Raw genomic sequence first — 26815 nt, 5'->3', positions numbered from 1 at the left:
GCTGAAAGCTTTGGTCCTGGCCAACTGGGCTGTGTGCAGAGGCCAAGGCCAAGTTTGGCTTTGGGAGCTATATTAAGCTTGCCAGCACTGGTGAAGCTGAGCAGCGTTTGGGGCTTGGGTTCTGGAGCCACACGGCAGTGACACTTTGCCCAATTAACTAGATAACACATGATATCTAGCGCTCTCAGTGTTAGCCACGGTGAGTTGGACTCTGAACACTGGATAGACGATTCCTATGCAGCCTGCCTTTCTTGCCCAGGATTGAGGCTGAGTGGGACTTGTCTGGGAAACATGCGCCTTCTGTGACCTGGGTCTAGGGTAAGTGCAATTTGCGGGTGAAGGGAAGTGCTCGGTGTGGGAGCAGCAGGGGGGGTTGTCGCGTTCTGTGCTCTGTCTTCCCGGTGTTTGAGCTTCTTTTTTTTTTTTACTCTTGTTGGATTTTCAGTCTTGAGGAATAAAGAGAGATGAACTGATACTCCGGAGGCAGGGACTGGGTAAACTTTTGCAAACCACTTTAACTTATATTTATCTCAGTTCCCTTTTCTCTATTGTGGGGTAACACATTTTGCCCTGATTACCCTACAGGGATTTTTATGAATATCAAAGGAGATGTGGATTTGAAAAGTCACTGCTTAAGCACTTATGATGCTCTATGGCAATAATGTGGTATTATTAATATTAATATTATTATACCTAGGTGCTATATCATACACCTAGGTGATGTATATTATGCAACTATGTGATCATTGGTTCAGGTGTGTGTACTTTGTTGTTGAAAGGTTCTAGAGAAGTTCATTTCAACAATCATTCATTGCACTAAACACTGGAGATTTAAAAAATGTTTAAGACTCAGTCCCTTCCCTGGGGAGTATCTAAGTGGAGTGAACAATTTCCCAAAACACCAAATATATAATTGAGAAGATATTTATGCAGCTTTCAGACAGAATGATCTAGATCACGTTTTTCTGAGTGTGTGTGTGTGTGTAATGCTACATTTTTGTAAGTATGATATCTGTTGGCTCGACCCCGAAGCAGGCCCTACCTTTGGAAGGCTCCTTCCTCTTTCTCCTCTCCTGACCCTGCTGCCTGACCTGGGTTCTGTCCCTGATCATTCCTGCCCAGATAGTGATTGATAACCAAATTATTATCCTTTCAGATGCTTGCATTTTTACAGAGAATACTTCGATAATAAAAATTGCAAATGTTAGAGCTAGAACAGACCTTAAAGATCATCTTGTTTAATGATTTTTTAAAAAGCCATAAAGTCTTTCCTTCAAGTGAAAGTATGTTTAGAAGCCATTACATGTCAAATAAAGATAGGTCTGGTGAACTAGAGGTGGGAAATGTGAAGGCTTCTTACTCAACCTCGCCACCCCCTGCTATACACACTCTCTGAGCTCAAAAACCACTGCTCTAGTCTGTGGATGAGGAAACAGCTTCTCTAAATGAAGTCATCCAGTCAAGATCACACAGCAAGGAAGTGGCAGGTCCAGGCTCTGTACTTTTTTTGACAAAGACCCTCACTCGGTTAAAGAAATGCCACTCTAAGGAGACCACTCATTGGAAGAGGCGCGCCTGCCTGCAGCCTTCCTGGCTGGCCACGTATCTGCCTTGAGTGGAATAATTTGGGCTGAAAGCTGCTCAGAAATGTGGCTCCCAATGTTCTGTGATGGCTCCAGGGCATCTAGGATGCATTCAGTCCTTGGCTGAGAGTCTGCAAATGGAAGACAGGCCAGCCAAGTGTGTTTCTCTCCTGTTCTCAGGAGCAGCCGGCCGCCTGGTAAATCCCGGCTCTAAAGTGCTCAGTTCAGCAGAGCTGCTTCTAATGGAACAAGACAGCTGGGGCCACGGCACTGGGGACCATGCAGCTAATGCGTTTGAGCTCTGGTGGCCACCTTCGATCTCATCTACCATTGCTCTGATCCCACGCAAACCCCAAGCCGGCAAAGAGGCTGATGGAGACGAGGGCATCAACCCACCTGTCCCAACCACTGCCTCCTAATGCCAGCCCAACTCAGGAAGAGGAGGGGTGTTGGAGAGAGGCTTCCAGGAAAGAGTGACCAGAAGCAAGTTGGCTCCTCTGGGTGCACATTGCCAATGAAGTCGGGCAGGAAGCAGTCAGGGCAGGGGCGGTCTGGGGAGCTCCCGCCACACAAGACAGACAATGTGGGGAAGGAGGAATGATGACCCGAGATCCAGGAGCCCGGGGTTCCAGCTCCAACCTGTTGGATCTGGGAAGGCACCTAACCTGGTACCTGGGCAGGTGCAATAGTCTTGGTGTCTCTCTCCTTCAGTCTTTCCCCCTGCTGCTGCCTCATACTTTGAGGACCTTTTTTCTCTGCTGGAAACCTCATGGCTCCTCATTCCTCTCAGATTAGATCCACTCTCTTTAGCCGGGCAATCAAGTCTCGGGCTCTGTCACAGCCCGCCTCCCAGCCTTGTCTCCCATCCATCCACTGGACACAAATACCTGGGCTTCCCTTCAGGCCTTTGTTGTCAAAACCTTTTGTCCATCACTGGCCCATCCAAATCCTACCCAATTTTTAATTTTTTTAACATCTCTATTGGAGTATAATTGCTTTACAACGGTGTGTTAGTTTCTGCTTTATAACAAAGTGAATCAGCTATACATATACATATATCCGCACATCCCCTCCCTTTTGCCTCTCCCTCCCTCCCTCCCCATCCCACCCTGCTAGGTGGTCACAAAGCACCGAGCTGATCTCCCTGTGCTCCCCGTTTTTTAAAGCTGTCAAGTCCCAGATCAAATGCTCCTTCCTTCAGGACATCTTCCCTAATCTCACTTGCTTTCCTAAATTATCCCAACTGGCTTTTAATCTCATGGATGGCCAGTTTCTTGGGTTAGTGCCTGTGTCTTCTTCCTTTTTGTATCCCAAGATTTCTGAATGAACTTAAGAATAAACCACTTTACAGCTCAATTTCCTCATCTGAAAAATAGGAAAACCTCATAGAGTTGTCATAAGGATTAAAATAGTTAATTAGCGCTGAGCAAACTTTCCTTGGACGGTAGCACTAACAGTAGCAAGAACAATAATTACTGTTCTGTGATTGTTGTGGGCTGGAGGTGGTGGATCTGGTCCTGTTGGAGATGGGAGTGGGAGAGGAAGGTGGGTGAGGGCCTCCTGAGCCCGAGGTGATGGTGTCCTCCTCCTTATTCCCATGACCTTTCTTATTCATCTGAGAATTTGCAGACAAAGTCATGGTTAGCTAGAGGGCTCTTTTTTGGGGGGTCATCTTTTCTAAAATACATCCCTTTCATGGGGTGGATCTAAGTGCTAATAACTATTTCCTTGAGGCACTCAGAATTCCTAGCACATAGTGGCCCTCAGGCCACTTTTGGATGTGGGGCTCTGGAATTAATTTTTTCCAAAGCTCCCAGGTGTACCTCTGGGGTTGAGTACCACTGTATTACACCAAAACAAAACAAAATACTGAACATAAGACCTAGATGTCTTGCCTTAGCCTTGTATAAAAAGGAGGGAGCAGGAGGAGGAGGGAGGAGAAGGAGGAAGAGGAGGGAGAATTCTCCCACCATGTATGTGTTTTCATCCCTCATATGAATTAATTTTTAAAAATTCCTGGTGAATTTGATTTCAAAGCAAGGCCCTGAAAGCTGTCTTTTCTTTTTTGCATCCCTTGCAGCATTTAACCCAGAGCCTTTGCCCACCTCCTGTGCTCAATAAATATTTGCTTAGTGAATTGAAAAGCTAGTAAATTTAGAAGGAACCTAACTCAGGCTCTGTTGTATTTTAGGTTTTATTGATCATTCCTTCTGTCCCAAAGGCCTTGAATAGAGAAGAAAATCCTACTTTTGGTTCAGTTTGGGAATTACAGTCACTTCAGTTAGGCAAAAGTCACATAGACCATGCAGAAGTCAGTGGACCTTCCCTTAAACCCCCAGATATTCACCAGGTGCCTCTACCAGGCACTTAACTCACATTTACTCAGCACCACCTTTGTTTGAACTTACTTGGAAGTGTTCTTTGTTTTGGGGCACGTTCTGACTCCTCAGTGAGATTGTGATCATTTTTGAGGAATGAAAGACAGACCTCCGTTTCATATCTCCCTTCACAGTGCCTAGAATGTTGACCTGTACCCATGGGTACAGAAACACTGCTGATTGGATGACTGGCTTGTATTTATTTAACTTTTCTTTGATGAATACAAAACACACAAGTAGAGGCAGCTTCTTAGGTGGCGGTGAGGAGTTAATGTTAACTTGTGATAAGGGGTGAAGAAAGGGATACACACACATTCCTTTATTCAGCCACTCAGTTCTACCAACTCCCTACCACATTCTGGGTTCACGTCAGGCACCCGGAAGACAAGGCAGATGGTCTCTGGCTCTAAAGATTTTATATTTTCATGGGAAGATATTTGTTCCTTACACACAAGTTCAAAAACATGATCTGGGACTTTTAACCTAATTTTTGATGCTATTGCAATGATTTGGGCATTTGGCTTACCGTCCTCAGTAGGCTCGTTGAGATGACCACTACACATATTGTCTCTTCCATTTTACTGTGAACGTCTTAAGAGTGTGCATTTTATTTACCTTTGTATCCCAGAGCCTGGCACAGTGCCTGACATAGTGAGTGTTTGTGAAGGACTGTTGATTCACTAAATGGATGGATTTGCATATTTTGCTTGGTTCTCTCCGAGTCTAAGTCTTTTGCCTGAGGGCCATAGCTCCCCTTGGAGTACTGCTGAATAGGCAGGATGTAGTTAATAAAAAATTAAAAAATACACAGAGGACTTGTCCTAAGTGTGCTGTTCAGCGTGGATTTCTAGCTCAAATAAAACATGAGTGAAATGAGTAAAAGCTGAGAGCTCTGATGTAGATGTGTTGTGATTTTCGGTTTAGGTTTTGGCATTTAGAAATGACTTAGTTCCTCTATGCTACTCTTTTTCTCCCTTAAATTCACATCCCTCATAGGCAATTTTAGATACTCTGTACTTGGAAACTACTTCTCGAAATAGAGCCACTTTTTTTCCCTCAAGGATGGCCTTATTGCTTTCTGCCTCAGGGATTGGGTTTACCCTGGCTCTGTGTTTTATTGTACTTTTTTCTCTTGCAGCTAAATGTGGTCAACAGTGTCAGCATTTCAGAGGACATCAAACCCTTACCAGGGCTTCCTGGCATTGGAAACATGAACTACCCATCCACTAGCCCTGGATCTCTGGTTAAACACATCTGTGCCATCTGTGGGGACAGATCCTCAGGTATGTACAGAAGCAGACACTCCTCCCAAGTTCCCCATGCAATGGGGGTACCAGAGAAGACACCTCTTCCATTGCCCACTTGGCTCCTTTGTACCCAACGAGAGAAAAAGGGTCTTTGGGGATGGTCCAGCTTGGGGCCCAGGCTGTAAATTTCTGTCACCACAGCCTTAATGAATTTAAAGCATAATTTCATGTGGTAAGATTAGATTTACAGAAAACATTTCAGAAGCCCTTCCCTGGAGTTACTGTGTTGCGTGTGTATCTGGGATAGAGAAGCTCTTGTAATGAGCAAGTATCTCAAGCTAGAGTCTCTTTAATTTTTAAAAAAATATTTTTTATAATTCTAAAAATAATATCCCAACATAGGAAATGTGGGAGAACTAGAAAAGTACCAGTGAAAACAAAGAGTTATCTATGGTGTTCCCAACAAAATAAACCCTTTGATATTTTAGCAAATTTCCTTCTACAACATTCTAGGTTTTTAACATGTTTCCATAGGTGGAAATAAGTGTGTTTTCACTGATTTTATCTTCTTTGATCCTCTTCCATTTTTGCCCAAATTATTTCTTTCCTGACTTGTTTCCCTACCTCTCCATCATTCCCGCCTCACCACTCCCCATCTCAACAATTTTGATGACATTTGAATCTCTGATTTGATGAATGAGGAAGATTCTTTTCTATAGTTGTCTATGATGGCTGACAATATTTTCTCATCTTTTTATTGTCACCAAAGTCACTGCAAAATGTCACTCCACTGAAAGTTCCAGGTGCCTGGAACTTAGCTACATGGCTGATGTTTGCTTGTTCTCAGAAAGTTGTTTCCAAATCATGCAGACTTGACCATTGCCATAGCAATGGAATTCCAGCCACCCTGATAGAGAGTTTTTTCTGCTATGGTTTAATTGAAAGTTGGGCAGTTCTTTCGTATATGGAAGAACCATGGGAATGACAAATTGGTCCCATGTTTCTTAAAGACAAATACTTCAGAGCTGAGAGCATTAGGTTCTTTGAGCCCAGGATAAAATCCCGTATTTATTATTGCTATGAGTTCAGGAAATTAGCATAGTCAACTGATTAGGCACAGACCAACTTCATCAAGCAGGCTATCTCTAACCACCATTGCATCTTAGAGTGGCTTCCTCTGAAATGTAAGCTCCTGGGATGCAGATATTTACATTGGCTAGTTCTTAGGGACTTCAAGTTCACTTCGATATCAGCCTAAATACAACCAAATTAGAAAGTCATGTCAGGTCTATAACTAAACAGTATCACATGTCATATACTCAAGAATCAGACATAAATATGTTTTGAATGATCTGTTTCATTATATTTTTCAAGTTCCACAATTCCAGTCCATTGAGCATAGCTGCATGGTGTGTAGTACTGGGAAGACTTCTACTTAGAAAGAGTATGGTGATTGACTCTTGATGCCTATGTGGGCATGGGTATGGTGGCTCTCCTGACCAAATTAGCCATCTCTGGCTGGAGTCATGGAAAACTGGATGTGTGGAACAGGTAATAAGGGCAATGAAACTTGTAACAGATTATTCTGGATCAAGCAAAACTACCTTCCATCAGATCTTTATGTCACATCTCAAGATTATATGTCATATTATGCCATAAAGATCATATACCTATTTATTCCTCCAATAGGCAGTAGTATTTAAAAAATTTATAACTCAGGTTCTTGTTCATAGTTTATGATAGAGGATAATACTTTTAAGTGAGATTCCTAAGTCCTTGGGCTTCAATTATGGGGAAATATGTGTGAAGCTGAGGTTCTTTTCCTGCTAGATAATACGTAACAAGCATAAATATTTTTATTTCTTATGTATACTAATGTCTTAAATGAAGGCAGAACATTTTGCTTAACTAAACATGAGTTGCCCTATTAAATAAATGTAAGCAAAATCTTAGGTCAGGACTTCTCTAATAATGCTCTCTGGAATTAGTGATTCCAGAGAACCGCTTCCAGAGGGTAGACACGAGGAAGGGCATATTTACTCTGCCTTGGTTTGGTTCCTGTCATCAAGCCTGCCTTCCTTGCTTTGCTTTCTGTCCCATTGCCTAGGTGATGTGCCAGTTTCCCTAGGGGAGAGCCAAGGGGTTCTTTCGCATGAAAGACCCAAATAAACACAAGAATAACTTATGGAATGTCCTTTTCTTGTGACCAGGAAAGCACTACGGTGTGTACAGTTGTGAAGGCTGCAAAGGGTTCTTCAAGAGAACCATAAGGAAAGACCTCATCTACACGTGTCGGGATAATAAAGACTGCCTCATTGACAAGCGTCAGCGCAACCGCTGCCAGTACTGTCGCTATCAGAAGTGCCTTGTCATGGGCATGAAGAGGGAAGGTGAGGTTCCCCACTACCCCTCCCTCCACTCGGGGGAGAGCAGTTTGCATATAAATAATGGAAACAAGTGCAGGACATAGGAAAGAGTCCTGCTAGGCTGGACTATGTGGAAGAGGTTTGAAGCGGAGGGGGGAATGACTTTGGGTACCATGATTTCTCGAGTATTTCAGTTGAATGTTTCCTGCCCTGATAAGTGTGTACCCCCGAGCAAAGAGAGCAAGAGCCTCTTCTTCTTCCATGTTCACCTATCCTCTCCTGGACCTCAGATGATGATCCAAACTGGACCCTCTCCCTTGCTCTTCCAATAGCCAGGCAGCATCAGAGCTGAGGTCTCGGGGTCGTTGTGTGCTGCCCTGTAATGGAACATCAGACTGACCTTCTGGGCAGAGCTGACTTCTCCCCTCTAATCCTCACTCTGGGGAAGCCTGCTGGTTTGATTAATCTCTCTGGGCTTTTATAACCTTGGTCTGCTACAAATCCTCTGAGATTGGTGTATTCCAAAGTCTTTGGGGATTATTGGCATTACCAATTAATCAGACTTCGCCTTCTCATTCAGAGAGATCATCATTGTGCGTTTTTAAATGTTACATCTTTCAAACTTACAGTGTGGGTTAGCTGGGTTTTTGTAGAAAAAAAAAATCTGAAAGTGCTTTCTGTTTATGAACAGATCAAAAAGTCTTTCCGTTAAGTAATACAAATAACTTGAATTGGGCAGTTAATTAGCTAGTGAACTCAAGCAAGTACAGGGTGTAAATGGTGAATCTTAATAGATTTCAGAGTAAGGAGGTCCTGCCTCTCTCTCTAGGAAATGGGAACAAGGAGTTTAGTCCCTCCCAGGTGGCTTCTTATTCTTGAAGAACTTCTTTTCTGTGAGGAGGGGGGAGGCTGGCTGAAAGGACCAATGAAGAAAAAGTTTGAGCCCCTTCTAAGAGAGAATGCTACCAAGAAGGAAAAAAAATGATATGCCTAGCATGTTTGAGACGGAGGTGGCCCTTGAGAATAATTTAATAACCCTAACCATTCTACAGCCAAGGAAACAGGCTTGGACTGATGGAGTGAGTTTTCCAAGGTCCCCAAGGTAGGTGATGAACAGAGACTAGGACCTCTTACTCTCAGGTCAGAATCTCAAATTGACAGACCCCCAAATCTGCCCTCCCAACCTGTTCATCACACGGTCCTCCCCATTTTAGGAAACAGCCATTTTTCAGTTGCTCAGACCAAAAGCCATTGGACACCTCTTTTTCTTTCATACACCGCATTCAATGGGTGAGGAAATCTTGTCTCTTTCTCAAAAGATGTTCAGAATCTTTCCATGTCTCACTATTTTTACTGTTATCACCAAGCCACCATTCTTTTTTGTAATAATACAAATAGCCTCCTAAGAAGTTTCTCTGCTTCCATCTTTATCTTCCTTCGATCTCTCCTTATCAAAGCAACCTGAGTGAGGCTTTGAACAAGTGGGTCAGGTGAAGCCTTTCCTTCACCAAAACCCTCTGATGCCTTCCCTTCTTACTCAGAAAAAAAGACAAAATTCTGGTCATGACTTCAAGGTCATACATAGTCTGGCTGCCCCGTGTCTCTCTGCTCCAGCCTTCCCAGTTTCTTTGCTGGGCCGTCAGGGGTGCTCCCACCCTAGGGCCTTTGCACTTACTGTTCTGTCTGCTTGGACTGCCCTCTTCCCAGGTACCTGCATGACTCACTTCTCCTCTTTCGTACCTTTACTTGATTGTCAACTTCTTGATAAAGCTTTGCCTGACTACACTGTCTCAGATTGCCCCAAACACCCTCATACTTCCCAGTCTCTTTCCCACAGCACTTACCACTATCTAACATACTTTAAAATTTTGTCTGCTGTCTGTCTCCAAGAACGCAGGGATATTTTTCCTGCCTTTCCCCCCCCCCCCACTGCTATATCACCAGTGACTAGCACATAGTAGACATTTAAGAAAAAATTGTTGAGAGAATGGATGAGTGATTTAAACTAAATATTGGAATCATAAGTTTTAGTAATGCAGGAGCTTCTAAAAATGATTCATTCACTCAGTCATTCATTCATCAAGTATGACTTGAGTGACTACTTCATGCTTGTGTCATACTTGCTGTAGAGGGGTCAACAATTTTCTAGACTGGAGCATGTGATGTGAAAAATCAGCTGGTCGAGACTGTCTTCTCTTCACTGGGATAGAATTGATACTCTTTGTAGCTTCCACCACCGTGATAGTCAAAACATAAAATTAATGCCCCCAAAGTGTGTCTCTCATCAGCATAGAGCATGATTGCTGCAGATTGCAAATCACCTATACTCGATTCTCCTGCCTCACAGTCTAATTCTGACTCTCAAAGCTCAACCTGAATATTTCTGGCTCAATTAGGGTCAGAGTGGTTCACAGAGCAAATGATGGGAAGTGTGGTTCTTTATTTTAAGTCAAACAGGGACATGTGGATTGTAAGAGCCTGGGCAGTCCTTCTTTTAAACCTAGTATTATGATTCTTTCATAGCAAATTGGGTCCAGTTTTGGTTCCTGCATTAAAAAAATAATAATAATGTGGAGCAACAGGAGTGATGAAAAGCTGAGTAATAAAGATTAGGAGGGGAAAAGGGGCTCTCTGTGAAATTGCTAAAGGAATTGATACTATTTACCCTGACAAAGAGAAGGCAAAGAAGCGAATCAATTCCTCATCTCACTATATGGAGGGTCACTTTAAACATGTTACTGGACAGCCTTTCCTTTGCCACTATCATTTCTGGCCTTCATTTACAGAATTTGGGGCTCAGTTCAGACACTTTCTTGAGGACAAGAATAATAAAATCCTGGAACAGATAACTGAGTGATACTATGGAATTTACATTCCTAGAGAGTTGGACAGACAGACAGAGATGAAATTGGGGTGGGCTCAGAATTCACCTGCCTAAAGCCAGGGTACATAATGGCGAAGCTGGAGTGGACATTTGCTATTGTCTGATGTAACACATTCATTCCCTGAAAGAAGAAGCAGAGGTTCTGAGAGGCTAGGGTCTTGCCTAAGCTTACATGGCAAGCTAATGGCAGAGCTGGTGTAGGACTGGGACGCTCTGACTTCCAGGCCACCAAACAATCCTCAGGGGTTCTGGAGAAGTCTATTTCCATAATTTTTGGTCATATAATGAGGTTTGGGTAGTAAGAGAATGGATTATTTTTGAGGCAATTTGTGGTCAGCACTTGACATTCCTGTGGGTCTATTAATCCAACCAGCCCAGAGCCTTGGAGTCAGGGGTAAGCTCAGGAGGCAGCCAGCCTGGGTCTACATGCTGGCTTCACCACTTCTAGCTCTGTGACCTCAGGCAGGTTACCTAACTTCTCTGTGGCTCATAGCATTTCAGAGGGCTCTTGTGGGGGTTAAATGAAATATAATTACGAAAAGTGTTGAGCATAATTCTGACACAGAAAAAGGGCTCCATAAATTTTGGCTATTTTAATACATCGCAATAAATGTGTGTTGGGCTAATGGAAAATCCTGTTTTAGGCCCCACTGGCCCCTCAATGTACCCTGATGTACTGAGTAGCAGTAGCTCAAAATGCGCCGTAGAAGATTTCTTTCAACAACAGATACGTGACTCCTCATTGATGACAGTAAGATTTATGGCACAAAAAGGAGAACTGAATAGCAAAGGATCACTCAGTTAATTGCAAAATTGGAATAAGAATCTAATTCCCTGAAGCCAAGGTTATTTTCTTTGGAGCTTGAAGGTTATTTTCCTTGAGTGTTACAAATCTGTAGAAGAAATCAATTGAGGGCCACAAGAGGAACTTGGTTTGCTTTCATCCATCTTTTCAAGTCAAGACAAATAGAAGCCCATTAATCTACCTTTAAAAAAATTAATACAAGAAGCATTCAACTTTAACCAGCAAATCCAACTGATGATAAAAACACATATGAGAGTTTCTGTATGTTGTCAGTGAATGAAGGCTAACAGAATGGACAGAAAGAAAGGATGAGGGGAAAAGAGAAACAGGGAGAGGGAGGAAGAGGTCAAAAGCGGGGTTAGAGAGAGGACCAGAGCAGACCCCGAGAGTGGAAAGAGAGGCCAAGGGGAGGGGAAATGCTACTTCTCAAAAAACTTTTAAATAATTGTTTTGTTTACTCTTCATAAAACAATCTCAGGTAAGTGCTATAATCCCCACTGTACATGTAAGGAAACTGAGACTTTGTAAACTGAGTACCATGTCCGATGTTACTAGCTAGGAAGTGGTCGGGCCCATTTTGAAAAATATTTCTTTGACTCCAAGGTACATGATTTTTGCTCTTCTCCTATTTTGTGCTCTCTGCTCTCTTTCTCATCCATTTCTTCTTTTTCTTACTCTCCTGCTTTAATCTCTCTTTCCTTTCTTCCTCTACGCCTTCTTTCCTACCCTCCCTCCCTCTCAACCCCTGAATATCATTCTCCTCTTGAGGTTTCTTGGTGTGTCTCTATTAGAGAGGGTGATGCATCAGCCGTATTTGTGCTGTCAGACCCTTCTCTGACCTACGTTGAGAGAGCAATAATATCACTTGCGTGACAAACTAGATGTCCAGCATCAGTCCCAGTTCATTCCACAGCCTTGTGGCTCAGAGAGTAAGAGGTGCCTTGGAAAGTGGACAAAGGGGAGGAAAGGAGAGGAGATGAGAGGTAGAAATTGCTCATGGAGTAGCTGTCACTGAGGTCCCTCTTGGCCACTGCTTAGAGTATAATTTTCTTGATTCTTGGGGTTTAGAAAATATGTGCCAATATTGAATTCTGCTTATTGCTACTGGGAATAAGAAGATGGAAACTGAAGCTTTCGAGAGGATGGAAACTAACCCCATAGAGACTGTTCTCCCAGTGAAGAGCACAGAATTGGGACAGGGGTCTGCCTGACATTCTAACGTACAGACCCAGAGGGTTCTTTGATGAAAACCCTAAGCTTGGGGAATCTGAGAAAATTCCAGCCTCTGCCTTTGCCTGTGTACCCTTCCCCACCCCCCAAATCAGCTGCTGATTCTGAAATGTCATCTAGGTGACATTACTCCACCCTTTCACTTACTAAATACCCACATGGCTCCCTGAAGATCTTCCCTGACAAGTCAGATCAGGTGATGCCGTGTTCAGGCCGGTGCACGAGGGGCAGACCTAATGGGACGTGAATGCCAAGGATGATGCACAGGATGTGACAGAGGAAGTTCTTAGAGTAATGTGCTTGTTACTTAACTATTGCATGCTCACAGTTTATTAGAGGTAGCAGGTGGAAGAAGGATAAGGGAGACAGCATGCAAGGAGACAGTGGTTCATTAAAAGAAAGGGCAGAATTGGAGGTTATTAAAGCTTAAAAGGCACATTTCTTAGAGTGGTCACCATAATGAACTGGAAAGACTACGGACTGAAAAATACCCATAGTTTGGCACAGGCATAAGAAAACAGCTGAGCTCTGCTTTCTTGGTTTCATCTGTTAACATGACAGCATCTCTGATTCATTACCACCATGATGCCCATTTTACAGAGGAGGAAAATGAGGCTTAGGGCCGTAATTAACTTTCCCACAGTTGTCCTGGGCATATGGTAACGTCTGCACGTCCTTGTCCCTGCCAGCTGTGCAAGAGGAAAGGCAGAGAAGCCGGGAGCGGGCTGAGAGTGAGGCAGAATGTGCCAGTAGTGGCCATGAAGATATGCCCGTGGAGAGGATTCTGGAGGCTGAACTTGCTGTTGAACCAAAGACAGAATCCTACGGTGACATGAACATGGAGAATTCGGTAGGTGGTCTTAGATCTCCATCCATCTCCCATTTCTTGGAGGGGGCTGGAGGTGGGGAAGGAGTATGTTTGAGTCCTAGAACCTGTCCGTTCAGAGTACCTTGTTCCTTTTTTAGACAAATGACCCCGTCACCAACATATGCCATGCTGCTGACAAGCAGCTCTTTACTCTCGTTGAATGGGCCAAGCGTATTCCCCACTTCTCTGACCTCACCTTGGAGGACCAGGTCATTCTGCTCCGGGCAGGTAAGCGATAGCAGGGCTCCTTTCTTCTTGGGTTGCCATTTTGAAATTACCCTTGGGATCCTAAAACAAGTGACCTGATGGAGCTGTAACTCATCCAAGCTGTGCACATTGTTGAGACAGGATAACCCTATGCGAGGTTGTTCTTTTTTATATTATTGGTAAGCTCTGAAATTTGGATGGCCCTCCCCCAAAACTTTCATTTCCAAATGAAACACTGTTTGTTAATGGAGGAATAAGACTCTTTTTCTTTTTTTTAATATTTAAATTTTCTCTTTTATACTTAAAGAAATTTTTATTAGTTTCTACATGCATTTTATTATCAGAGAAAAATAACTTTTTAAACACACGCATAATTAAAAAAACAAGGCAGGTTTACAAGAAGGTGAGAATTTTCTATTTAATGAGATTTTTCTGTCCATTGGTTCTCTTAAACTGCTTCCTAGAATCCTTTTAGTGACCAAGAAAGGCTCTTTTTCCATGCAAATTTTATGCAGCCTTTATAATTTGCATTTAATTTTCAAAGACAGTTAAACAATTGTTATTTAAGACAATCTGAAGCTGTGCCTCATTACTGTTATGAAATTAGAAAATAGAGATATTCCCATTTCACAGGTGAAATAGGGGAAGCCAAAGATTTTTGCTCAGGTTTTTACTAGATGGATTCCAGGGTCCCTTCCTATTTTAAGATTCTACATGCTGTAACCTCTCTCGCCTCCCATTTCTGGGACACTGTGCAGTTGACATATGCCAAATCTCCTCTTTGTCATGGAGCCGGCAGGGAAATTTCATGAAGATTCGCTGAGCCTGGGGAGGCAGTCCACTTATTTCAGCCCTATTAGATAATGAGCGATCCCTGAGTGTCGATGGAAGGCTACATGCCATGCTGGGTGCTACTAGACAACGCCTAAGAAGTAAAACTAGGTTGTCAGGTCCTGGGGGCAGACACTGCAGGGTATACTCGCTCTATCTACCATGGCAGCTAACATAGTGACCATTACCCTTTAAGTGTTCAATCCATATTTGTTGATGAACTGGAGGGAAAAAAAGAGTCCTTGTCCTCAAGCTGCCATTCTGGGCTGCACTGGGGAGACTGTGGGGGAGGAGCATACCCACGAGTCAGGGGACCCCAGTCTTACCCTTTGTTCCCTCACTAATTAGTGGTGTCATCTGGAACTAGTTTTTGACCTCCCTGGATTTCTGGTTCTGCTTTTATTCCAAAATACATGCCTTGGATGATTATCAATGAAGCAAGAGTGTGGTCAGGTTTCCCTCAAGGCCTCCTTCTTATTCTTGCAGGGTGGAATGAATTGCTGATCGCCTCCTTTTCCCACCGCTCGGTTTCTGTGCAGGATGGCATCCTTCTGGCCACGGGTTTACACGTCCACCGGAGCAGTGCCCACAGTGCTGGGGTTGGCTCCATCTTTGACAGGTGGCTCTATTCTGCTTCCGGCGCTTGTATGTGTGTGTGTATACATGTGTGCATGTGTGTGTGTGTGTACCTGTGGGTAGTGCTGGGATGTAGGATGGACAGCCCAATCAGCTGTACTGGCTGGAAGCAGAGACCATTAAGCACATGAAAACATAAACCTGGGGAATGAGAAAGGGATTAAAAGAAATGGTAATCCAAGGAGATGGAGTCAGTCAGAGGTCAACAGAGTTGCTGGCAGATGAAAGACCCTATTATCCCTAAAGGTTTCCAGGGAAGAGACTGTATTATTGACATTACCTAGTAAGGAGGGAGTGGGGAGTTTGAACTGCTTATCCAAGGGGGCCTGGATGGGAATGAGGGTTTAGGATCTGACTTTAGGAATCTGGGAAAGATGAGCTGAGGTTTTGCTGGTCTCTGCACCAGGCTCTCTGGGGGAATCCTGCTATAAGAGCGACAGCCTCAGTCTGGGATTCTGTGGAAGCAACCTAAGTGTCCATCATTGGATGAATGGATAAAGAAGATGTGGCACGTATATACAATGGAATATTACTCAGCCATAAAAAGGAACGAAATTGAGTTATTTGTAGTGAGGTGGATGGAGTTAGAGTCTGTCATACAGAGTGAAGTAAGTCAGAAAGAGAAAAACAAATACAGTATGCTAACACATATATATGGAATCTAAGGGAAAAAAAAAAAAAGCCATGAAGAACCTAGTGGCAAGACGAGAAGAAAGACACAGACCTACTAGAGAATGGACTTGAGGATATGGGGAGGGGGAAGGGTAAGATGTGACAAAGTGAGAGAGTGGCATGGACATATATACACTACCAAACATAAAATAGATAGCTAGTGGGAAGCAGCCGCATAGCACAGGGAGATAAGCTTGGTGCTTTGTGACCACCTAGAGGGGTGGGATAGGGAGGGTGGGAGGGAGGGAGACGCAAGAGGGAAGAGATATGGGAACATATGTATATGTATAACTGATTCACTTTGTTATAAAGCAGAAACTAACACACCATTGTAAAGCAACTATACTCCAATAAAGATGTTAAAAAAAAGAAAATTAAGCCAGGCGATCTAAAGAGATGAGAGATGAATGGGTGGGTGACAGGATGGAGAACTGGGAAAGGAAGAGTAAGATTGAAAATAGTGTCTCTGTCCAATGCCAGGGCCCTGTGGTCCCTTCCCAACCCCGTCATAAGTGGTCTTCCAGGGCCATGCACATGTCCATCTAAGATGTCCCTACTCCTTCCCTGCCTTTTCCCACAACATGTTCCACATGGAGACCATCACGGTATTCAGTTGACTCAGCCCTCTTGATGTTGTCTAGAAATTTCTGCCCTGTCACGGAACGCCATCCTTTGCAGTGTTCTTCCAGACATGTGATGCCCTCACCCTGCTTTGCCCGTTGCATTTCTGCCAATTCACAAATCCTCTAGGCTGCCTTTCCAGCTCCCTCTCTGTGTTCACTGCCTCATCCTTGGTGTTCCCTGGGACTTTGATCATGGCAGTTATTGGTTTTGTGTTGCTGCTACGTATTGCTTCTGTGTCTGCTTCTTTAATTAAACTGTGAGCTCTTTGAGATCAGGGACTGTATCTTATTCATCTCTGTGCCCCTAGTACCTGGCGCATCTACTGGAAAATGGGGTGGGTACATAATAAATATTGGTTGCATTCATTTTATCAGCCCTTGGCCTGGTATTCATGATTTTCTCATCACCTGCCATTGTTTCCTGTGAACAGAGTTCTGACTGAGCTGGTCTCCAAAATGAAAGACATGCAGATGGATAAGTCGGAGCTGGGGTGCCTACGAGCCATCGTGCTATTTAACCCAGGTGAGTGCGCCGCGCTTAGCTCTCCTCCATGGTCGGCCTCCAGTGCCCTGATGTTCTCTAGTCCTCTAGCTCAGCAGAGACAGATAAGGGAGGGCCAGGAGACCTATCCTCGGGAGGACAAAGAGTCAACTCTTCACGGCCTCTGCTCCTCGAGCCATCCTGAAAAGGGTCTCAAATGGGCGTGGAGTGTGCATGTTTGGGGGCAAGTGGGGAGGACGAGAGATGCCAGAGGGCTAGGGTAGTAGCAAAGAAGGCGGTAAAAAGTGGTCAGGTTCTACATATATTTTTAGGCAGAGCCAATGGGATTTGCTGATAGGCTGTGAAAGAAAGAGAGGTATGAAATATAATGCTTACAATTTTTCATTTTGTTTTCTTGAACACTCGGAAAAACAGAGATTTCATTTACTGAAACGGCGGTTCAAAGGGTGGGCGGCTAGGAATCAGGGTTCTGGACAGGAGAATCTGAGATGGATAGTAAACGCCCAGGAGTGGCTCTCCCGGAAGCAATTGTTTATGTGAGTCTGGAGTTCAGAGAAGAGGCAGGACCAGAGATGTACATTTGAGAGCTATCAGCCTAGACCTGGCATGCAAGGCTCTGAGACCGGGAGTAAAGTAGAGGCATTGCAGAGCAGAGAGCTGAGGGCTAAGCCCTGGGGCATGGTGATATTTAGAGGTTGCAGAGAAAAGGAAGAGCCAGCAAAGAAGCCTGAGAGGAGGCAGTGAGTGAGACAGGGAAGAACCAAAGAGTAGTGTCCTGGGGGGCCCAGGGAGGAAAAGCATTTCAAGAAGGAGGAAGTGATCAGCTTCTTCAGATGCTGCCGTGGGTCAAGAAAGATGAGTATTCAGAATTACATAGCAATTGACGCACATGCTTCACCTCCTGAATTAGGTGATCTGTTAATTGATGCAGGATGTGGGTCTGTCCGGTTTTTTTACCCCATCTCTTTACTCAGTCCATACTTAGCACATAGTAAGCACTCAATAAATGTGTGAAGGTAGTATTTCTAGAATGGCCGGGATAAAAAAAAACTCTCCTCCTTGGAGTCAGCGGTGCGTACCTTTGCTCCAAGAGTTTATTGGGTAGATTGGGCACAGGAAGGAGGTGTGAGGGCACAAAGGGCTGGCTTTGTGTATTTCACAATGTCCCCCATCCAGCGTGTCTCTCGTAACTCTGCGGGAGGTGGCCTGTGTGAATGGGGACAGACTCTGTAGAAGGGTGTCCCGCAGAGGTGTGTAAGGAGAGGTTGAATCAGCTGTCTTTTTCAGATGCCAAGGGTCTGTCCAACCCCTCTGAGGTGGAGACTCTGCGAGAGAAGGTTTATGCCACCCTCGAGGCCTACACCAAGCAGAAGTACCCGGAACAACCAGGGAGGTGAGGGAGTCCTGGAAGAATGGTAACAACCGCAGCAACTCTTCTGATCTGCCATTAATGAATGGCGACATGCAGCAGGCACTGTCTAGATTTTTTCACAACCGTCTCAAAGCTACTCAGACACTGGCTCCATGAAACCGGAGGTCTCGTCTGTCTTGTTCACCCACTGTTCACCACTTTGGCATCAGAGCCTAACAATTAGTATTCATCTTTAAATGTTGAATGAACACCCCAGTGAACGAACGATGGTGGGAATCCTTAGGTCCAATTTCTAAAGAGGCCCCAAGGCTCCGAAAGGAACCTTGCCCAGGGTCACAGAGCTGGTGCATGGTGGGGCAGGTTGTGAACCCAAGTTTGCTTGATTTCGAAGAGCTTGTGCTTTTCAGTGTGACTGCATTGCTTTCTGCTTTGCCCTCGTGGAAGCCCCCCCTGCAGTAAAAGGTACAGGCTTTGGTAGCCAGGCGACGTGACCGCTGGCCCCGAGGGTGCCATCTGTAGCCTCTGGCAAGGTCCTGGGTCTGGGCTTCTTGTCTGAGAAGGAAGACATCGGTCAGAGGATCTCTGAGGCCATCTACCAGTATTCCTGAGTGGTTAAAAAAATCCTTTTCCCAAATGTTTCCCCCAAGTACAGCTGAATAAAAGTTTTCCTCCTCCACTAACTCTAGTTAAAAAGAGAGAATATGATCCTCAAACCTCACAGAAAATGAAAAATGAAACTTGAAAAATACTTCTTTAAAGGCAAGAGTTTGTTTTTAGGATTAATTACCTATGCTCCCAATTCTCACTGATGACTTTTATTCCTCTGTGGAGTCTAATTTCCATTAGCCCATTTTTCCTGGATCATAAGCCACTATCTCTCAATTGTCCAGAAGAGGCTGAGCTCGTTTTTTATCACAGGCAATGAATGCATCTGTGTGAGTGGGGTCCAGCCAGTTGATACAATAAACGTGCAGGCCTTGTGTGTTACGGAGACTAAGCTGTGACAACAGACTTCCCAAATGTCAATAGTTGAACACAAGTTTATTTCTTCCTCACAAATCAGTCCTGGATGGGTAATCAATCTAGCGTGGTGACTTTCTTCCACACCATCGCTCAGGGACCCAGGCTCCTTCCTTCTTGGGGTTCCACCATGTCGTTGAGTCTCGTGTTTTGTTTAATTATTTATTTATTTATTCGTTTGTTTATTTATGGCTGTGTTGGGTCTTCGTTTCTGTGCGAGGGCTTTCTCTAGTTGCGGCAAGCGGGGGCCACTGTTCATCACGGTGCGCGGGCCTCTCACTGTCGCAGCCTCCCTTGTTGCGGAGCACAGGCTCCAGACGCGCAAGCTCAGCAATTGTGGCTCACGGGCCTAGTTGCTCCGCGGCATGTGGGATCTTCCCAGACCAGGGCTCGAACCCGTGTCCCCTGCATTGGCAGGCAGATTCTCAACCACTGCGCCACCAGGGAAGCCCTCACTGTGTTTTGCATGCTGATGATGGAAGGGAAAGAGGAGGAGGAGCACAGAGGTGAGGCTATGTGAGCAACACATTGACCTGGAAAGGGCACCCCCTCCCTTTACTCACTTCCACTGTATAAACTTGCTCACGTGGACCAGCTAGCCAAGAAGGAGACTGGAGAATGTGTGCAGCTGGATGCCAAGGAAGAAGGGGAGAATGGATTTTGCTAGGCACCTGGCAGTCTCTCCTACATCTGAAGTGGGTGAGATTGAAAGAGCCCTACCCAACAAGCAGGGCCTGGCTGCCAGCATCGGCTCAGCTTCTGGCCGGTGAGAGCTGACTGAAAGCCCTGTGCTGGATGATATCCACCGAATCTCCCAGCTGTAAGGCAGCATTACTCGTGTGTGTGTGTGTGTGTGTGTGTGTGTGTGTGTGTGTGTGTGTGTCTGTGTGCACATATTGTGTGCAGGGCATTAGGACTAGGAAGGCTCATATTCATCCTTTTCCTGGACTTGGCTCTAGGTAGTGCTCTTTACCTCTTTAAAAAACAGAACTCTTTTTTATCTTATTATAAAAGCCAAGCATGCTTTGGTAGGAAATAAGGACAATTTTTTAAAATAAATAGGGTAATATAAACTGATTGTAAATTTGGGAGGTATATTTCTTTCTAGCAGCTTTGTGTATCAATGTATGTATACATAGAAATGTATACTTACAGATCTGAAATCATATGGTTTGGCGTATTATTTTGCTCCATTAGCTATTTTAGGCATTTTATCAGATATTGAAAAGTACAAAATTCTTATTTTCAATGATTTTGTAATATTTCACAGGATGGGTGTATCCTAATGTATCTAGTCATCGCTCTGTGGTTGACATTTAGATTGTTTCTAATGAATAACACTTTACAAACTTTGGAACTTGCCTGTTTTCCCAGGAAGGGGACTGCCAGGGGCCTGGGCGGCCCCCAGGCACTAGGCAGAGATGCCAACATTTGTTGCCTGGCCCAGGGCAGGGCCTGGGAGTTCAGGGAGGGAGTGCAGGGACGGGGCCCCTGCATGTCCCTTGGGTGCATCCAGCACAGCCTGCACAGCGGGTGACCACCCTGATGCTGAGTAGGTCCATCAGGGATGTCACTTGGCTCAACCAGGTGGGCGAGTGTGCCGAAGGCTGGTCACCTCTGGTTTGCAGAAAGTGGTAGAAGGGGTTCCTGGTGGCACACAAGCCCTGTCAAGGCCGTTTTCTTGGTGGTGGAGGGCTGCCACTCCGTGGAGACTTTTCAGAAGTACACCTCACAGGGGCGAGTTCTGCTTCCTCTAGCCAGAAGCAGAGATCAAAACTCAGGAGGGGGCAGAGCTTGCAGGAACCTTCTTTCTCTCACACAGCAGGTGCCTTCAAAGGCTGTGAGTCCCCCTTGTTGCCAAACACGTGAGCGAGGAATGCGACGGCCGCCCTGTGGCTATGGCTATTAGCAGGTGTGTTTACTACTACCTCCTGATCTTAGCTCCTAAACCTGGGACAGACAGCAAAGACAGCAGTCTTATGGTTAGCATTTTTTAAAAAATTATTTTATTGAAGTATAGTTGATTTACAATGTGTTAATTTCTGCTGTGCAACACAGTGATTGTTATATATATATACATATATATATATACATTCTTTTTCATATTCTTTTTATTATAGTTTATCACAGTGTGTTGAATATAGTTCCCTGTGCTATACAGTAGGCCCTTGTTGTCTATCCATTCTATATATAAGAGTTTGCGTCTAGAATGGTTAGCATTTAACACATTGTAAAACTTTGGCGTTTTTAGAGTAAAAAAATACATTTTCAGAGCTAATGTCAGCCTAACTTCACACTTTATAAAGAAGCCGTTTCCTTTGCCTAATTACATAAACCTCTTTTGTGGCAGAGCCATGACCATGTTCTTATCTAATGGTGATACCATTCAGATGCACTCAGAGGCTTCCTGTTTTTTTTTCCACATCGAGAGGCCTGTGGGATCTTAGTTCCCTGACCAGGGATCAAACCTGTGCCCCCTGCAGTGGAAGCGCACAACCCTAACCACTGGACCACCAGGGAAGTCTCACTCAGAGGCTTTCTAACCAAACGTTCTGAAGGTTTGTGTTGGCCTTGGTACAGACCTTTAACTTTTCCATGTAGGGAGGTAATTCTTACCTTTTTAGATGGTGCCACTCTGTTCTTCTTATATTGCCACATTTCCTTAAAACTTCTTTTGGCATGAATAGAGACCTATACGCATTTTCGAGGAGTATTAAAACTCCAATTTGAAAACTTCTCGTGAAATAATGTTGTGACGTCCAGTGAAGGTCCGGCCCAACCGGAAGTTGCTGATTTAAGGCCACCGTGACTAACAAGATTTCAATTCCTGTAGTTTTTATTGGAAATTGTGAGTAGAGTTATTTGATTTCCAGTCATTATCATTAATAACATTAAAAATAAGCTTCACTGACAAAAAGGATTTTGAGAGATGAAGAAGGACCACAGAAGCGTGTTGGAAATGAGGCAGGTTGAGGAGCCTGAAAGGGACCCTGTGTGTGTGAGGCTACTTCCTTCACACACTAGTCTCTTTCCCTTTGGTGAGCCTCACAGCTAAGGTCCTTAATTATAGAAGAGTGTGTGTGTGTGTGTGTGTGTACCAGTGTGTGAGGGCAGGTGAGAATGGAGGAGAATGTGTGTGTATACTTTTACACGTGTGAATATGTGCAAGCTCATGTGTGTGAGGGTGTATAAGAGTGAGTGTGTGTGCACACATGTGTGTATGTGTGAGAGTGGTTAGGGGGTGTGTGTGCACATGTGTGGGAGGCATATGTGAGTGTGTGTGTATGCATGGGTGTGTGTATTATCTCTCCAGACTGTGGGCCCCTCAGGGGTGAAGGCTACTATTTTCTGTCTCTCTCTCTTCCTAACTGAAAGGTAAGTACATCCATGTTGCTGCAAATGGCATTATTTCATTATTTTTTATGGTTGAGTAGTATTCCATTGTGTGTGTGTGTGTGTGTGTGTGTGTGTGTATACACACACCCCCCACATCTTTTTTATCCATTCATCTGCTGATGGACATTTAGGTTGCTTCCATGTCTTGGCTATTGTAAACAGTGCTGCAATGAACATTGGGGTGCATGAATCTTTTTGAATTAGAATTTTCTCTGGATATCTGCCCAGGAGTGGGATTGCTGGATCGTATGGTAGCTCTATTTTTAGTTTTTTAAGGAACCTGCATACTATTCTCCGTAGTGGCTAGAGATTATCATACTAAGTGAAGTAAATCAGACAGAGAAAGACAAATATATGACACTGATTATATGTGGAATCTAAAAAATTGATATAAATGAACTTATTTACAAAACAAAAATAGACTCACAGACATAGAAAAGAAACTTATGGTTACCAAAGGTGAAAGAGGGTGGAGGGATAAATTAGGAGTTTGGGATTCAAATATACACACTACTATATATAAAATAGACAACCAACAAGGACCACTATATAGCACAGGGAACTATATTCAATATCTTGTAATAACCTATAATGGAAAAGAATCTAAAAAAGAATATATATATGTATATATATATATGTGTGTGTGTATGTATATATAATGGAGTCACTTTGCTGTACACCTGGAACTAACACAACATTGTAAATCAACTATATTTCAATAAAAATTTTCAAAAAATTTAAAAAAGAAAGTCACACTTAGGCAAAAAAATAAAAAAATAAACAAAACAAAATAAAAGTAAGCACAGACTACGAAGCTGATGTACAAAGTGGTTATAAACGGGTAACAGAAATGTGGAAACTGAGGCACATTGAGGTCGCATTGCTTAAAGTAAGTGTGGTATGAGGAAAAGCATAGTCCGGCGAGGAGATGAGAACTGCTGGTCCTGAGAGTGGGGGGCTCTTCCTGGATCCCAGAACCTATCTCAGTGCCTGGTGCGTGGTTTGTACACAAACACGTTCAGCCAATGGCGAGAACCCCTGCGGATCCTGCACATCCGCCGTGCTGTGCTGTTCTAAATGCTTTGGCAAATCTTCCCAGGAACCCCCAGGCACAGAGAATGTGAGGAACACCAGCTGGTTAGGGTTGGAGATGTGAGTCAGCATAAGCAGGCTGGCTCTTCCTCTTGCCCACCACGAATGGGGGCGCTGAGGGCAATTCTGGGATGCGGCCACAGAATTCAAGAGATTCTCAAGAGGTCACAGGATCCAACTTCCACCTTTAAGAAGCATAACAAGACCTCTAGCCTATTTCTGAAGCTCTCCAGAATCAGAGGTTCTCCAGCTGCCTTAGTCTCCCCAACCAGGCTCTTTCTTCTAATCACAGATTGGTCAAGAAGACCAAATGAGCTGCCTCATGCCCGCAGCTGCCCCGCGCATGCCGGTTCCCCAGTTCTTAATGTCTCCTTGCTTCTCCACAGGTTTGCCAAGCTGCTGCTGCGCCTCCCAGCCTTGCGCTCCATCGGCTTGAAATGCCTGGAGCACCTCTTCTTCTTCAAGCTCATCGGGGACACACCCATTGACACCTTCCTAATGGAGATGTTGGAGACCCCGCTGCAGATCACCTGAGCCTCACCAGACACAGCCTCCTACACAGGACTAGTCAGGGCAGGTGTGTGTGGACCACCCCCCTGCACACGTTCCTCCACCTCCCACCCCCAACCCTTCCTGTTCCCCAAACGTCATGCTTATAATAAAGAAACCTTTCTACACATGCGACTTTTATAGGTGGAGTTTTGTATAGATGTTAACGGTAACCCTTCTTTGCTATCTAAGGGGCTGGGGATCTTTCTGGAAGTTCTTGGGAAAACTAACCAAGCCTCTGTACATATAATTAGTTTAAATTATTTTTTCACTTGCATTGGAAAGCCAATGACCGAATAATAAAGTAATATATGTGATATTGGCACTGCTTGGAGCATGGGGTGAATTATTGTGCAGCAGGGCACTTATCTCAGAGGTGGGAGGAAAGGTATGGGGGGTTAGGAATGGGGGATGGGGCTGGGGTCCTGAAACAATAAATCCCACAGTTAGATACCCCATGTCTAAGCTGGGCACAGCTAGCTTTGCCCCAGGGTAGCCCCTGGAGAGATTGGGAAGAAACATTGTCTTTCAGAGCCAGCTTGGTTTTTTGTTTGTTTGTTTGTTTGTTGCTCTTTTCCTCCTAAGAATAATGAGTACTAACAGCCTTGTCCTGACTGGGGGCAATGGAGTATAAGGGCAAGAGTAGATGTTCTTTTTTTTTTTAAATTTTTATTTTATATTGGAGTATAGTTGATTAACAATGTTGTGTTAGTTTCAGGTGTACAGCAAAGTGATTCAGTTATACATACACATGTATCTATTCTTCTTCAAATTCTTTTCCTATTTAGGTTAGAGAAGATGTGCTCTTGATGGGGGAAGACACGGGTCCTGGGAGTTGGTGGGAGGTGGTAATGGATTTTGGTAATGGTAAAGGAATGGATTTTCTGTCCTTAACTAGCAACAATAACAAAAAGACCAGAGTGCACCCAATTTGCTTTCCATCATTATCTAACTATATGTAGCCTGTTCTTAACAACTTACTGACCAGAGACATATTAATACGTCTTTTGTTACCCAAACATTGTTGACCGGAGTGTTTCAATATTCACTTACATAACAAATTGCTGGCCACAGGCATTAGTTTCTGCAAAAATCCTCCGGTCAATAATGTGTTAAAAGGGGAAGAGAGAAAAGTTCTTCCAGCTTCTAGCCTGTGATCACCTAGTGTCTTAGAGCCCTGCTGTCTGCTGCACAGTGACCTCCTTGAGGGTAGAAACTGTGTCTAACTGACATCACAGCCAGCCTATACAGCCCATCTTGCTCAAGTCACCTTCCTGCCATCTGCAGAAACAGGACTTAATGGATACACAATTCTATGCCCCTTAGGGTTGTAGAGTATACAACCTGAACAGCCGCACATGGCTTACCTTCTTCACACCACCAGAACCTGACCTGGGGTCTGGCATGCAATAGGCACATAGTAAAAGTGTGTTGTTGAATTGGGTTCCACACAACTGGAAAGAATTCCCTAAAGGTTTTTGTGATGGCAGCTGCATCATTCCGCATCAGCAGCTTGTCCTCTCAGAAAAACCCCAGGGCTAACTCTCCAGTCCAAATATATTCATCAGTGATCATGCAATTTTGGAGAAATAAAAATTGCTTTATTCCTGGGAAAGAAAAGTTTAGGGATTCCTTAGACTTGGACATTAAGCAATGGAATTAAAATCAATTATGCTGTTTTTTTCGTTTTGTTTTTCATCTGCATTTATTTGTGAACCATGATGAAAATGATTGGGGTGGGAGGAGACTAGAATTTAATGCTGGGCTCCCTGACCGCTTCCCTCTGCCAGCATAACTCACTGGACACCTTCAGCTGCCTTATAGGTAACACGGGGCTTCCATGGAAACCCATCATGCCCCAGGTGTGGTAAACCGAGTTCCATTCCAATCTTTGATCCCTTCCTCACTGAACCCTAGCTCTTGCCTGGAGCAAAATTCAGGCTGATGTATGCCCAGCAGGGCGTCTGAACATAGATCACGTGGTGTCTCCTGGAATTGTTGCCCCAGAACCCGCTGAGTTAGGCAGGAGCTGGTCAGGCATCTCTCCCAAGGCTCGTCCCAGGACATTCGGGGTCCCTAAGGCCACCTCCTTCCTGACCTGGTCCCCCTCACACCCCAGGATGAGCAACTGAGTGAATGTTCAATATTCTTTAAGGCTCTGCTCCACAGCAGCCACGAGAAGCTTCTAGAGCCTACACCCCGGATGAGAGACCTTCCTCATTCAGCTCACGTCACCAACAAGAGGAGTCAGCTCGTGGAGAGGACAGATTGTCCCAACAATGCTGATTAATGTTCCCTGAGACTCACAGCCCCATACTCCCCAGGCTGACTTACACAGATAACAAAATCAGGGGAGTCAGTCTTGTGTTCCAAGAGTTCTCATGGAGCTGGGACCCAAGGCTCCGGGGTGAAGAGTATGGATTCTGGACACAGCCAGCCAGAGCCTGGCTCCTGGATCCATCTGCTGGTGGTCTTGTGCTTGGGGGGAAGTTGCTTCACCTTTCTGGCTCTTCTTTCTTTCCCTTATTTGCAAACATCAGATAATAATACCTAC

At 44.4% G+C, this 26815-nt stretch overlaps 1 protein-coding gene across 1 annotated transcript in view; it reads left to right on the top strand.

The window, feature by feature from the left end:
* RXRG (retinoid X receptor gamma) overlaps positions 1-24246 on the top strand; it is a 42738-nt gene extending 18492 nt beyond the window's left edge. The window contains exons 3-10 of the mRNA XM_068538347.1: positions 5100-5244; positions 7419-7598; positions 13183-13343; positions 13460-13589; positions 14886-15018; positions 16762-16853; positions 18120-18225; positions 24099-24246. Coding sequence (XP_068394448.1) covers positions 5100-5244; positions 7419-7598; positions 13183-13343; positions 13460-13589; positions 14886-15018; positions 16762-16853; positions 18120-18225; positions 24099-24246 — 1095 coding nt within the window. The remainder of the gene's footprint in view (positions 1-5099; positions 5245-7418; positions 7599-13182; positions 13344-13459; positions 13590-14885; positions 15019-16761; positions 16854-18119; positions 18226-24098) is intronic.
* Positions 24247-26815: the final 2569 nt, after the last annotated feature.

This window comes from Eschrichtius robustus, chromosome 3, assembly GCF_028021215.1.
Source record: "Eschrichtius robustus isolate mEscRob2 chromosome 3, mEscRob2.pri, whole genome shotgun sequence".
Classification (NCBI taxonomy): domain Eukaryota; kingdom Metazoa; phylum Chordata; class Mammalia; order Artiodactyla; family Eschrichtiidae; genus Eschrichtius; species Eschrichtius robustus.
This window is presented reverse-complemented; position numbering and strand designations above follow the sequence as displayed.